Source organism: Chelon labrosus (genome assembly GCF_963514085.1).
Source record: "Chelon labrosus genome assembly, chromosome: 15".
NCBI classification, from domain to species: domain Eukaryota; kingdom Metazoa; phylum Chordata; class Actinopteri; order Mugiliformes; family Mugilidae; genus Chelon; species Chelon labrosus.
In genome coordinates, this window is record NC_140348.1 from 11,100,654 (window position 1) to 11,113,335 (window position 12,682).

Consider the following 12,682-nt stretch of genomic DNA (forward strand, 5'->3'; position numbering starts at 1 on the left):
ATAAACTAATTAGACAGGTAACACACTGTGTTAAATTGAAATCAGGAAATATTTCACTGATCTCCCAGACAGAGCTGGCGTGAGCAGAGACGTCGGAGTATGCAGAGTTTAAATAACTAGTAACATTCTGGAGAAGACTGAAATTTTACGAGCTTATACTCAGTTTACATTGTACCGCACAGGTTAGCTGTGCACATGATTTAAAGCATCCATATCATTTGATGTTGAACAATCACTCACCTGTGCATCCTCAAAGGCGTAGCGTCCGGGATCTTTGACATTCTGGGTGGTTTTGTCGTAGCTCTTGGAGTCCACGTTTATGGCACTGGGTGCCCCGGGGGCCAGAAACTCCTGCCAGATCTCCTGAACCCGAGTAGGAACTTCTCTAATGGGACGCTTCTTTAGTTCTTGGACTGCTAGCCAGAACCTGCAAACCGAAGTTTACAGCATGATTGTTGTCTGTTCATAAAATAGCGTAAAACAGATGGATGACAGTTCATTAACTTGAAGTCGTAAAATAAAAGCCCACATGGATCCACACTGGAACCAGTCCTGGACATTTTTAGCTATGCCTCCATGTTCTATTTGGGCTACTTGTCAAACTCCATTTGCAGTTTCAGTGCATAAAAAGTTGGAATAATTTGGTTTTCAGTTACATTTTTTTTTTTTTTCACTATTTATACACATCAGTTATATGTTTGGAAGAGACTGATCAATAAAGTTTTGAGAAGATATGTACTTTATCTATCAAGAATAAATCACACTGTCACAATCCTTTCATGAGAAGAGGTAAAAAAAATATTTTATTCCAACTTTATGGCCAATATTCTGCAAGCCAGCCAGTCCCAAGGACCCGTTCTTTAAATTCATTGCAGTTCTCTCGCTCTGCCTTTCAGACTGCCTGTTGTGCAGCTCTCTTCCCCATCTCCACCTCATCCACGTTGTCTGGGCCATCTGAACTTAAGTCTCCATCAGCCTATCTGGTCCACCACTAGAGGTCCTGTCCCTATCTACTAGTATATTCATTTGGTGACTGCTTCATGAAGTCGCTTTTTATGAAATGATCTCTCCTTACTGAACTGGTAGATTTTCAGAAGTCAGAAGTCAAATGAGTCCAAAAATTACATATTTCCGTAGAAGCAGGGTGTGCACTGCCGATTTCCTCTGCACCAGAAAATCATTTCCAATAATAATTCCTTTTAGGAGCAACCCTTTTTATTTTGCACATATCACACTCACTGAGAAATGTGTTATATCATCTTGTCATCACAGAGAATAAGAAAAAAATGAACACACTGTGAGGAATATAACACAGTAACAGGAATGATTTCACTCTTTATTAAGAGATTCCTCTGCAGTGATGCCGAGACTTTAATTAAAGTGACCCAATTGCCAGGTCTGGGCAGGAACAATGCCGGCATGTACCATCAGAGGGAGCAGAGGAGCCGTCCTGCACACTGGTTACTCTGTTCATATTTAGCTGTTTGTATGCATCTTTAATGCTCTGCTGTGTTCCTGTTACCATGAATACATTGATTCACATAATGTTGCTGTGTTATTCTATCCAGTGCTGCATATTGTAAAACCCTGCACCCACCAGCTACCCCTGCTTTGATTAATTTTACCCCTAATATCAATATTTAATGTGACTCGTGGTTATGTCTTACGCATGGGAAGGTTCAGTGACCCCGGTAATAAGATTCATTGTTGCTGGTATGAATATACACGCACGATTATGAGAGTGATTGGTACAGACTGTAAAAGCCCATTCAAGGGAGATATTATTGATCATGTCTCTGATCATTAGAGCATCACAGAAAGCTGACTTATTACATTCTATCCACCAATGCACATACTGCATGTTTCTGTGAGTATTTCATAAAGTGTATGTGAATATTTCCTTTGGATGTGTGCGTGGTGGGAGAAAGTGTGAATTGAATCCTCCACACTCCCTCCTGTGTGAGTGCTTGTATTAATCACCTCGCGGCGACAAATATCTGTTCACGCAGTCACATGGAGTCAACCCATGTATGAACAGAGAACAGTGCTTCCACTAAAGTTAAAGCCATGTATTTTAGAGTTAAAGAGTGGCTGTGGTTTCAAGTTTGCAAAAGGTTTGGGAGAAAAACGTGGCAGTTATGGTTGACAATCCATAAAACTCCAAATCCAAACGCATCCTGTAATCTTGCCTGATTACAGGCAGAAAGCAAATACGTACATTTACTCAACTACAATACTGTCAGCATTTCCATTTCATTTTATTCCTTCACTAGACTAAATTGTAGGGGTTACATTTGCTTTTTATTTACCTGTAGTCACTTGCTGCTTTGAAAATGAATATATCATACACTGCCTGGCCAAATTAAAAAGTCGCCACCTGGATTTAACTAAGCAAATAAGTACGAGCCTCCTATTGGATAATTACTTCATGGGTGATTATCTTTCAGCTGGCAACAAGTTATGTAACCCCAGCTGATGTAATGAGTAGCTTCTCATTTCTTGAACAACCATGTTTAAAGACACATCCTGTGGTTGTGGGAACGATGTTAGTCTGTTTGAGAAGGGTCAAATCGTTGGCATGCATCAAGCAGAGAAAAAATCTAAGGAGATTGTAGAAACTACTAAAATTGGGTTAAGAACTGTCCAATGCATTATTGAAAACTGGAAGGATAATGGGGAACCATCGTCTTCGAGGAAGAAATGTGGTCAGAAAAAAATCCTGACTGATCGTGAACGGTGATCACTTAAATGTTACAACAGTAGAACTCAGGGCTATGTTTAATAGTGAAAGTAGGAGCATTTCCACATGTACAATATGAAGAGAACTCAAGGGATTGGGACTGAACAGCTGTGTAGCCTTAAGAAAACCGCTAATCAGTGAGGCTAACTGGAAAAAAATATGTTTCAGTTTGCTAGGGAGAATCTTTGGGATGTGCTGGAGAAGGCTTTGCACAGTGGTCAGACTCTCCCATCATCAATACAGGATCTTGGTGAAAAATGAATGCAACACTGGATGGAAATAAATCTTGTGACATTGCAGAAGCAAACAATGCCACAGCGAATGCTGTAATCAAAGCTAAAGGCGGTCCAACGAAATATTAGAGTGGGTGACCATTTATTTGGCGGCGACTTTTTTTTGACCAGGCAGTGTATATTACATGTGTAAATGATTAATTTGTGAGAAACTAAGCATCCTTTGAACAAGCATCCATGTTCATAATGTAGGTGAAACTTGCTAAAATTCTGCATGCATGTTGCATAAAAAGTAGATGATCTAAATATATCAATATTAAGACACTCAGAAAGGAGCTATTATTTGTAGTGATTTATCAGTTGTTATGGTCCATTACACCAAACATTTTCTAGCCAGGATGGCGAAAATATTTGGACAGTTTTCAGGGCAGAAGATGTTTTTATATTTTAATGGATTAACTTTAAAAGATTTTAGGTTTCCTCTTATTTTTGCTCCAAAAACTTCCAAAAATGTTTTGTCAGATTCAGATTCTTGAACTGTTCAGGTTTTTTCTTCAAGTTCCAGACTTTATTTTTAAGGCGTTGAAGAATCGACAGATCTCTGTGATCCCAGCTTCATTAAAGAAATTTGTAGCTGAATGTAAGATGCTTCTTTGAGAGCATGAAGACAAACTGACAGTCAAAGGAAATGTTCCTTACAGAGTCACAGAAACATCTTTGTTGGATTTTAATGTGAGAGGCTGTGAAGGGAAGGAGATATTCTGCATCAATTTTTCACATTCACAGCACAATTATTATTTTTCCCATCCCATCATTTTTGATGTGTAATCCCCATTGATTTTATTTATATTTTTATTTTAATTGAACTTTATATGTCATGTAATGTATATACTATGCTTAATTGTTGTATTCTGGACAATGGATCTTTATGGCTGTTCTACCACTGTTAACAGGTCTTTAAATACACTAATCAATCTAGAATGGCAATAATATATTATATATGGTTAGTAGTTATTTGTGATGCTTTGAATGGTTACTGTAGAGTTCACATGGCAGTAAGTTAAAATCTCAGCCTAAAAATATAGATTGATGCTTTAAGGTCAGGTTAAACTTCTAATTAATGAATTAATTCAGGCAATATACAGTAGTAATATCACCAGTAATAAATACTGTTGGAGCATGTTGGTACGTAGAACATGTATTTACTCATTTACCTGAGATTCTCTGAGCTGAATTCAGACTCCAGGAACTTGAGGAACTGCTCTCTCCCGACAGGATCTTTGAGAACCTCGTCGATGCCAAAAGCCCACCTCTTTACCCTCTGCTGGCCTGGCTCCTTACTAGAGGAGACAGAAAAACACAAAGAACCTTTCACAGATCAAATATGTGTGGCTGTAAAAAAATACATCAATTGGGCTATGTATCCACCTAAATATCTGAATAGGTTTTTTTTCTCCGATGTACACACCTGGCTTCGAGCTCCCAGAGCGTGGTGTCATCTGAGATCCAGGGGTTAGATGGGTCTGGAGACGTGAGGAAGGGGTCGTATTCAACATATTGCTCCGTGTAGCCCAGCAAACTGAGGCGGAACAGAGAGGGCACGAAATATGTCAACCTGAATCACCGCTGGACATTTGAAGAATATTGCAGTCCACTTATCACATCTGGTGAAAGTATGCCCTGCACCTTTCTGTCACAGTGAGCATGAATAGGCTGTTTATTTCTAACCTTTAGCCTGACAAAAGCAGAAGTGAAATTCTCTTGAGAGGAAATACTTAAACTGTAAGATACGGTCTGACAAGAGGGTTTGGCCCATTATTTGGACACAAGGTTAGAGAACTCTTAGCTGAATGCGTCTCTGTTTTCAGGGAAAGAAATTATAAACTGACACTCCTGTATCTGACGTCATCAGCGACAACTGAAGGCATTGTCTGCACGCGAACACTCCTCAAGGTCATCTTAGTTCTTGATTCCACGCCATGCTAGTCGGTTAAGGGCTCAATAAACAGATCGATGGCTAAACTGAATAAAGACACAGAGAACATCGCTCACCTCTCAGCGACTTTGGACATTTTCAGTCGATGCCTGTCTAATTGCAATTGCCAAAAGGTGATCTGAAACCACAGCAGAGAACAATGAGCATGCAGCAGTCTGCATGAATTCACAAGAAATTGTTGCTGTGTAAGAATATTTATACATCATATGCATGCTATTTAGGTTGTTTTCTTAAGCCGTGCACTTTAGGTTCTATAATGTGCACAATAAACGTTCAAATAAAGAAAACTTACTGCAATCAATTTCATACCAAGAGAGGTGAACCTAAGGCGATAAACTAAAACTCCAATCCAAGTGTGAGCATTTACTTATTGTTTATCATGGATTTTGTTAAGCTCTGCCTGCAGCTCTCACCTGTTCCTGTAGTTCTTCTTCTGTTGGCTGCTTGGCCTCTGGAGCGGGGGTGTGGGTTGGGCTGTGGGTACGGATATCATTCTGCAGCCCATACACAGACTAAAACAACACACAAAAAAAAACATAAAAAGAGAATAAAAGTATCATTAGTCATAGCCGTAAAAGCACAAGAAGGGGCGATATGCTTATCTCCTGTTCATGTCTGTTTTATTGTGCTATAATGTCTCAGAAATATGTGAAAGTGGGAGAATGTACTGTACCTTTCTAGTTTTGTGGGGGTTTTTCATTCTGGAGGACTTCTTTATGTCAACTTCTGTTGTGTTCACACATCCAGGCTGTGAGAGGAGTGAGGAGAAAATCAACAAATCACACGAATATTCTGCCTATTTTCATAAACTGATTATACACTTATTTTAGAGTACAATCCACACTGTGCTCCAATAAATTAAGGTGCAGTTATTTTCAGATTCAGATCAGTTAATCCGGTCCAGTATGCTTTCTGGCCCTGTGAAGAGATTCTATGTAGTCTCCGGGACAATGTGTCAGATGCCGGCTAATTAAACATGGAATGTGCCAGTTCTAGCAAAACAAGTAAACCAGCGGGAAATCAGAGTGTGCAAATACAGGCTGATTGAACAAGTGGTCTAAACTAGGTCTCTTCTAGAAGAACAGAGCTAAGTAGCTTGACGACATCACTGTGAAATTTGAATTAATATTGATTATGTTGCTCCAAGGACGCATAAATTGAACTTGTTATTTTCCAATTAACCATGAAGCAGTGGCTTTCGGAGAAATACAGCAGAGGAGACCCTTTAACCTCAGGGGGAAATTAAATGCTAATGCTAAGCAAGTGTGCGGGAACAAGGTAAAGAGCAGCACTGAAGCTGATGTGTTGTGACAGTTATTGATGTGGCATTTCGTGTACACGGCAAAAGCAAATACACACCAGAGGGACTGCAGCGTATTCATTGCTTTACACCATCCAAACGGTGCGGGAAGAATGTATGGCTCCCATATGAATAATCTTTGAAGAGCTTGTAGCTGCGTAACATTTTAAAAATATTATTTCTTTTGTCATACAGCTTGATGCGTTCCAACTGTATGCAGAAGATTAAAATAACCAAAAGAGCGTAAATGATTTACCAGATCTACTGTATGTAATTATTCTCTTGACTTAGGAGGCGTAGTGTGGTCAGTGTGAAATTATTATTTTTTTCAACACTATTCACTTTTGCAGGGACAATTAAGATGACGCTGATAGTGTCAGCAGTGATATCAGTAACAGCCGAGGTGATTACGACAAAGGCATCGGTAATTTCACTCACCACTGGTCTGTGCACGTCCCAGAATGCTCTTTCCTGACTGTCGAGAATTTTCCTCTCAATTTTGTCTCTTTTCTTGTCCACTCTGAGGGGGGAAAAAATGGAGCTCAGAATGGTTCTGACAGAGCGTGTAGCTTAACCTAAAACATATGTGCGGTATATGATCCATCGCATGTTTAATGTGCAGTTCGTCTGTGATGTTGTGTGCTGGGTGAGGTCTGGTAAAACACAGAGTTTAATTGCGTCTTAATGAGGGTGTAAGAGGACTTAATCACATTGGTTCAATGCGTGTGTGGTTCTTATAGAAACCTACTTCGCTTGTGCTTCTGCTTGCATAAAAATGAACTCCCATTTCCTGGCGAAAGCTCTCTGTAGCCTTGCTAAGCTCTCCTGTAAGTAAATCAAAGAACAAACAGGGACAGAAAGGCTTTTGATGGATTTGAGTTGATTATGTTAACTGCACATGCTGTGTACAGGGCACGGCTCGATACCATCTTTAATGATGCCTGCTCACGTAAAATAAACAAGTAGGCCTAATCCGGCGCTTCATTTAAAGAAAAGTTACAAGTGATAAATGCAAATGTTCTCATTGTCAGTACAAACGAACAAAAAGGCAGGAGACAAAGAAAGCCTGACAGGAACAAAACAGATATGCGAAGCGGGGAGTGCTGACACTGAGAGACCTCTTTCACTTACCGCTTCATAGTCTGCAAGCTCCAGACGTGCTTTGTTTTGCATTGTTCTTTTGCAGAGGTAAACAGCTGAGAGAGACAGACAGAGAGAGATTGGTAATAAAGCGAGAACAGGACCTCAGTTCCGTTTTAACAGCCTTAAGTGGCCCTGCATTTATTCATTTAATCCTCTCAACTGCACATTTAAACCGGCCTGCAAATCACAAAGGTCATTTAGTGTGCATGGTGTGTAAGCGTCTGTTACTGTTACTGTGTAGGCTTGTGTGTGTGTGTGTGTGTGTGTGCGTGTGCACGCGCCTGACTTTTGATGTCTTCCTGTACTATCATCATCATCCCTTCATCTCTTTGTTAACTGACCGTAATGTGGGAGCTTCATTATGCCATTAGACTGTTTTCATTACGGGGCAGCGTTCACGTGCATCAGTTGCTAGCTCTGAGATGCTCTAACTTCCCCTAACACTCACCGGATTATTCCCACAGTGAGCATTAGTCCTTTTCCTCTCCCACTACTAAACCAACAAATGAAAGACCTGCAAGGGTGCGGCTATTTACTCAACCATTTTTGGCATTATGAAAGCTTTATTTAAGCACTCTGCTTGGCTGGAACAATGAAAAGCTCATTCGTGTATCACCATTAAAATGTTCAGCCAACTGTGCACAACAGGTGCTGGCATACACACACATGCATGTTTTCCTTCACAGTAATCAGAGGGTTTGACTGACAGGGTTTGGAAAATATGAATAGTTATTGTATGCTGCCTGCACTATAAATCAGATTCCAACTATGGAGCGGGCATTTGAGCAGAACTAAATGGGATTTTGGCGTTTCTATCTACAATTCAGACGCTTGTGTTTCATCTTCAAGGCTCTAGTAGCATCATCAAAAGCTTGCTAAAATACAATCGATGCACCACACACAAACAGTCTGCATCAGTGGCCTCTTCAACAGACACTGCACTACGCACAAAGAATTAATTTGGCCGTAACAGATCCGCACTCTCACCATAGTCTGTGTTTTCTGGTTCCCAGCAGTTTGATGGCCAAAAGTATGGAGTCTGAAGGGAAAAATAGGTCATTAAGAAACTAGAACAACCTTTACATCTCTGACAGCATGCACCAAACCACATTTCACATTTCAGACCAACATGCGAGTCACAATGTCACAATGTCGCATCTGTCAAAGTGATAAAAAAAATATATTTAGCTGTATAATGGGCTTGGTATAATGCATAAGCTGCTTTTAGACAGTGCTCCCGACCCTACTTGGTAAGCACTGTATAGACTGGCTTCAGGTGGGGAACCGATTACACATAAAAAGCAAAGTGAAGATGGCTACTAACACAAACAACCATGGACATTGATTTACCCTGGTTAGTTATGTGCAGCACACTTGAGGGAACACACTAGGTAGAAAATCACTCAATCTGTCAATCCCACTATTGACATTCACACACACAGAGTGACTGATGTGTTTCCTCCTTTATTCATGAAAAAAAGTAAATATTGCTCTATTTCAAATTATTTGTTTGTTTTGAAACATAGATTTTTTTTATATAATGCATGTTAAACCTAGTAAATTAAACTTTTATCTATAAAAATATATAATACAATAATATCCCACAAAAAATCCAGAAACATCTGTACAAAAAAAATATCATCACATCACATCATCAGCTTTCCTGTCAAACTCTTTCTCATAATGGTAAAATTGTATAATAAAAGTTTTTAAGAGGCAAAAAGAGACATAAAACATTTTCTCTTCTACGATATTTTTTTAAATATCACATAACACAAATATGGACGTAATAAAACACTTATACGGAAACACTATTTTTGTTCTTACCTGAAACCTATAGAAAGTGCCATCATCTTTGAGAGTGAGGACGTGGTCTGAGATGGGGAAGAAGTAACCATGTGCAGCCATCAGGGTTCCTAGGTGAAGGGCCTCCACTGTGACAAAACACAAACATTTACAACTTTATACACTCCTATTCATTCAGTTTTTTCCCGGAACTATGTACACAAGCGCATATAAAACACTCCCAACCATAACAGCCATATCAATGAAACTAGTGTTCCCAGCTGTGCAGATATCACAGCGCTACCAAGGCTGCATGTTTTCTCATTCAGAAATGCGCTCAAAAAACAAGACAATGTTAAAATTTAAACGTTCCAGGTTTAAAGGAATAGTCAGACAAATTGAGATTTTTATTCTGTCAGAGAGAAATGATGAGGTTGATACTACTCTTATATCAGCTGATTAGCTTAGCTTAGCAAATACTGCCCCTCTGAGTATTGTGAATTAGCATATTACATGTCATTTCAATTATCTGTGAAGAAACTGAAGTGTAAAAATAAAAATTGGTAATTTTATGAGGGTTATGTCCCTGTCCAGTAATTTCCCTGGAGTCTTTTTTTTCCATTTTGAATCCTCTGGACAATCGTGGGCTGTCATTGGACAATCTGGACAAGTTGCCAGACTAACACAAAGAGACAGACAAGCACATTCACACCAATTTAGAATCACCAATTAATCTCACGTTCATGTCTCCAGACAGTGGGAGGAAGCCGGAGTACCCGGAGAGGACCCACACAGACACAGGGAGAACATGCAAACTCCACACAGAAAGGCCCCGGTGCTGACCACCACACCACTGTGCCACCCCATTTTGACTCAAACTAACTAAATGTTGTGTAATTTGTGAATTCTGCAAGGTCTGGTAGGACAATTTACCTGGCTAAGCTAAGCTACCCAGCTGCTGGATGTAGCCTGACAATTAACTGACAGAAATGAGAGTGGTATCTAATTGTCCATCAGAAAAAACAAAGAAGTATATTTTCCAAATGGCCCACCTTTTATTTAAGAGTCAGGGCATTGCCTTACTTTAAACTGTGATTTACTCTCTTGATTAGTTCATTTGGAGTTGTTTAAGGTGCTTTGTGTCTCCACTTTTACCCTAAAAGAAGATTTTCGATTGTAATCAATAGCTTCTCATCAAAGATCTGGTCCTTGTCCAGCAAGCTGACTCACCATCTAATTAACTTAATTCACCAGTCATCCCCAGGTGCAAATTCAACCTTGATAAAACAGCCATAAGGAACACCAGGCCCGAATGTGAAAAGCCGCCGTTTTAATAGACTGACACTGCTTTGACAGAGGTATAGGCAAGTTTCCATTCCAACTGAACAGCACAGCAGGATGTCTCGCTGATTAGCCCACCTTCGGCCTGAGAGGCGGAACTCATGAGTCAAATCACCTGGTGTTGTGCTTGGTTGGAGTGAAAACCTGCTTCCCTCCGGCACTCCGCGGCACATGGTTGACTGTCCCTGATTTAAAACCATCAGATAATGAAAACATGTAATCATCATCAACCGTGTGTCTCATCTGCCACCAGTTATTGCCTGCTGTTCTGGACCTCTAAGTCCCTCGTGGCGTCGACATCTATCATTGATGTTCTGCATAATGTGTTGACAGTTCTCTGCTAATACCGCCACACTTTGTTCCTCTTAGCACACTAATAGGCTAAGACACACATAGTCTGAAATGCTTAACATGGTATATCAGGAGCTTAGTGCGTGTGTGCATAAAACATGCGCATCTCTGCTCTCTGTTAAGACACACATCCGCACACGCCGGGTGTACGTGTGTGGGAGATAAATATAGATTGGCTTTTTCTTTTACCACTGAGGTGACTGACGCAGCTTTGAGAGGTCAGAGTGTTTATGTGTATTCATGTGTGTGTGTGTGTCTGCTGCAAATGTGTCACAGGCCTCTGCTTATTAATAAATTATGACTCATAAGTTATTTAAACCTGTTTACTTATAAACACACCCCATCATCTCATCCACTGTACCCTTTCTTATCCCTTATAACTGAGATGTAGAAGGACAGACTAGGCCTGTGCACATGCTTTGCAGCTGTCCATAAAATGCACAGGAATCCAAGCAGATTGACATTTACAAGGAAACATCGACTCATATACATCTTTAACTATTATGCATTCAAAATGAATTGTTTCCTATGCTGTTGTCTCGGACCTCTGGGATGAATGTCAGATGTAAGTAAAACCAGCAAAGTATGACAAATAACATCTGGGACAGTACAGTTAGGAAAGGTCTCCTGCAGTTGACGTCTCCTTTTCCCCACAGAGCTGATCCGTTCTCATTTTGTGTAGTCGGTTAAAATTTGTGCTAAGTGCTAATTTCGTGTCCAGCACAAAGATTTATGTAAATGCATAAAAAGTACTCAATATAATTAGTGCAAAAGAATGAGTATGGAAATGCTGAATCAGGCTGACGTGATGGAGGGTTTTGCAGGGGGCAAATAAAAGATTAACCGTGCTTGTTTTCATTGTTGTTTATAGACATCAAGTCTTGGTGGCAGGGGAGCTTCTGACCTACATTTAACATAACATAACATAAGCTTTATAGCGGGCTAAACCTTGGACTGGAATTAATCAAGTTTTCAAGAAATGCCGGCCTCGAAAGTCCAGGGGGAAAACACCCTTTGATTTCATCATATTACCAGCTATGTGGCAAAAACCCAGCAGTTTGGAGCCCTGCCAAGTGGAGTGTGGGAGTGTTCTTCCAGCTGAGCTTCATCTAAAGACAAGGGAAGAGAGTCTGTGTTTGTAGTCATATTTTTCTATATATTTGATATATTTTCGTCATCACTGTTCGCTCTTTACAGTGTGAAGTCTTTGGAGATGTTGAGGTGAAAAAAGGATCTCTGCAGTGCACAGCGCTGTAGGTTCTCAGTTAGCGCCAGGATAAGGGGCTAGGGAATGCATTATGTCAGTGAATGTCCTCACAATGACAGCCATACACACATGTGGGTGTGGGTGTTTTCTGACAATCCCTTCCTAATCTCAGTCCCATGGTTTGAAGCTTATTTTTTCATGTTACTTCAAGTAAATTTAGCTAATAATATTTCTGTACTAATGTATATTTGATAGGACTCATAGTGGAGCTAAGTAACGTAAACCATTACTTGTTGCTCCACCGGTTTCAATCAGCCAAGGAGGACGATAAAGTGGATTCACACAGAAACCATGCACAACTGAGCAGAGTGGTTTTCACAGAAAAGGAAGACTCAAGCTCATAGTGTGTCAATGTTTGCCAGCAGAGCAGTGTACAGGTAGGGATTACAGAAGCCCAAAAAACATTTTCTGCAGTGCTCAGCTGCAGGAGAGACTCTTGAGTCTGATGATGAGGAGGTTTACAGAAAGTTCAAGGAGAAGACCGGGGCCATCATACGAAACCGTGTGCATCCTCTCCATGCCGTTC

General features: G+C 40.2%; 1 protein-coding gene across 6 annotated transcripts in view; it reads right to left on the reverse strand.

Moving 5' to 3' along the window:
• Positions 1 to 12,682, reverse strand: part of rgs7a (regulator of G protein signaling 7a) — a 47,285-nt gene that overhangs the window by 2,177 nt on the left and 32,426 nt on the right. For 3 of the 6 annotated variants that reach the window (XM_084561872.1, XM_084561871.1, XM_084561870.1), the window contains 11 exons: positions 9,240 to 9,346; positions 8,400 to 8,451; positions 7,401 to 7,465; positions 7,018 to 7,094; positions 6,708 to 6,789; positions 5,643 to 5,717; positions 5,383 to 5,481; positions 5,026 to 5,087; positions 4,442 to 4,552; positions 4,188 to 4,313; positions 241 to 427 (listed from right to left, as the gene is read on the reverse strand). In XM_084561872.1, the coding sequence (XP_084417998.1) occupies positions 241 to 427; positions 4,188 to 4,313; positions 4,442 to 4,552; positions 5,026 to 5,087; positions 5,383 to 5,481; positions 5,643 to 5,717; positions 6,708 to 6,789; positions 7,018 to 7,094; positions 7,401 to 7,465; positions 8,400 to 8,451; positions 9,240 to 9,346 (1,043 nt within the window). The remainder of the gene's footprint in view (positions 1 to 240; positions 428 to 4,187; positions 4,314 to 4,441; positions 4,553 to 5,025; positions 5,088 to 5,382; positions 5,482 to 5,642; positions 5,718 to 6,707; positions 6,790 to 7,017; positions 7,095 to 7,400; positions 7,466 to 8,399; positions 8,452 to 9,239; positions 9,347 to 12,682) is intronic. The other 3 variants (XM_084561873.1, XM_084561874.1, XM_084561875.1) reach the window with 3 other exon arrangements.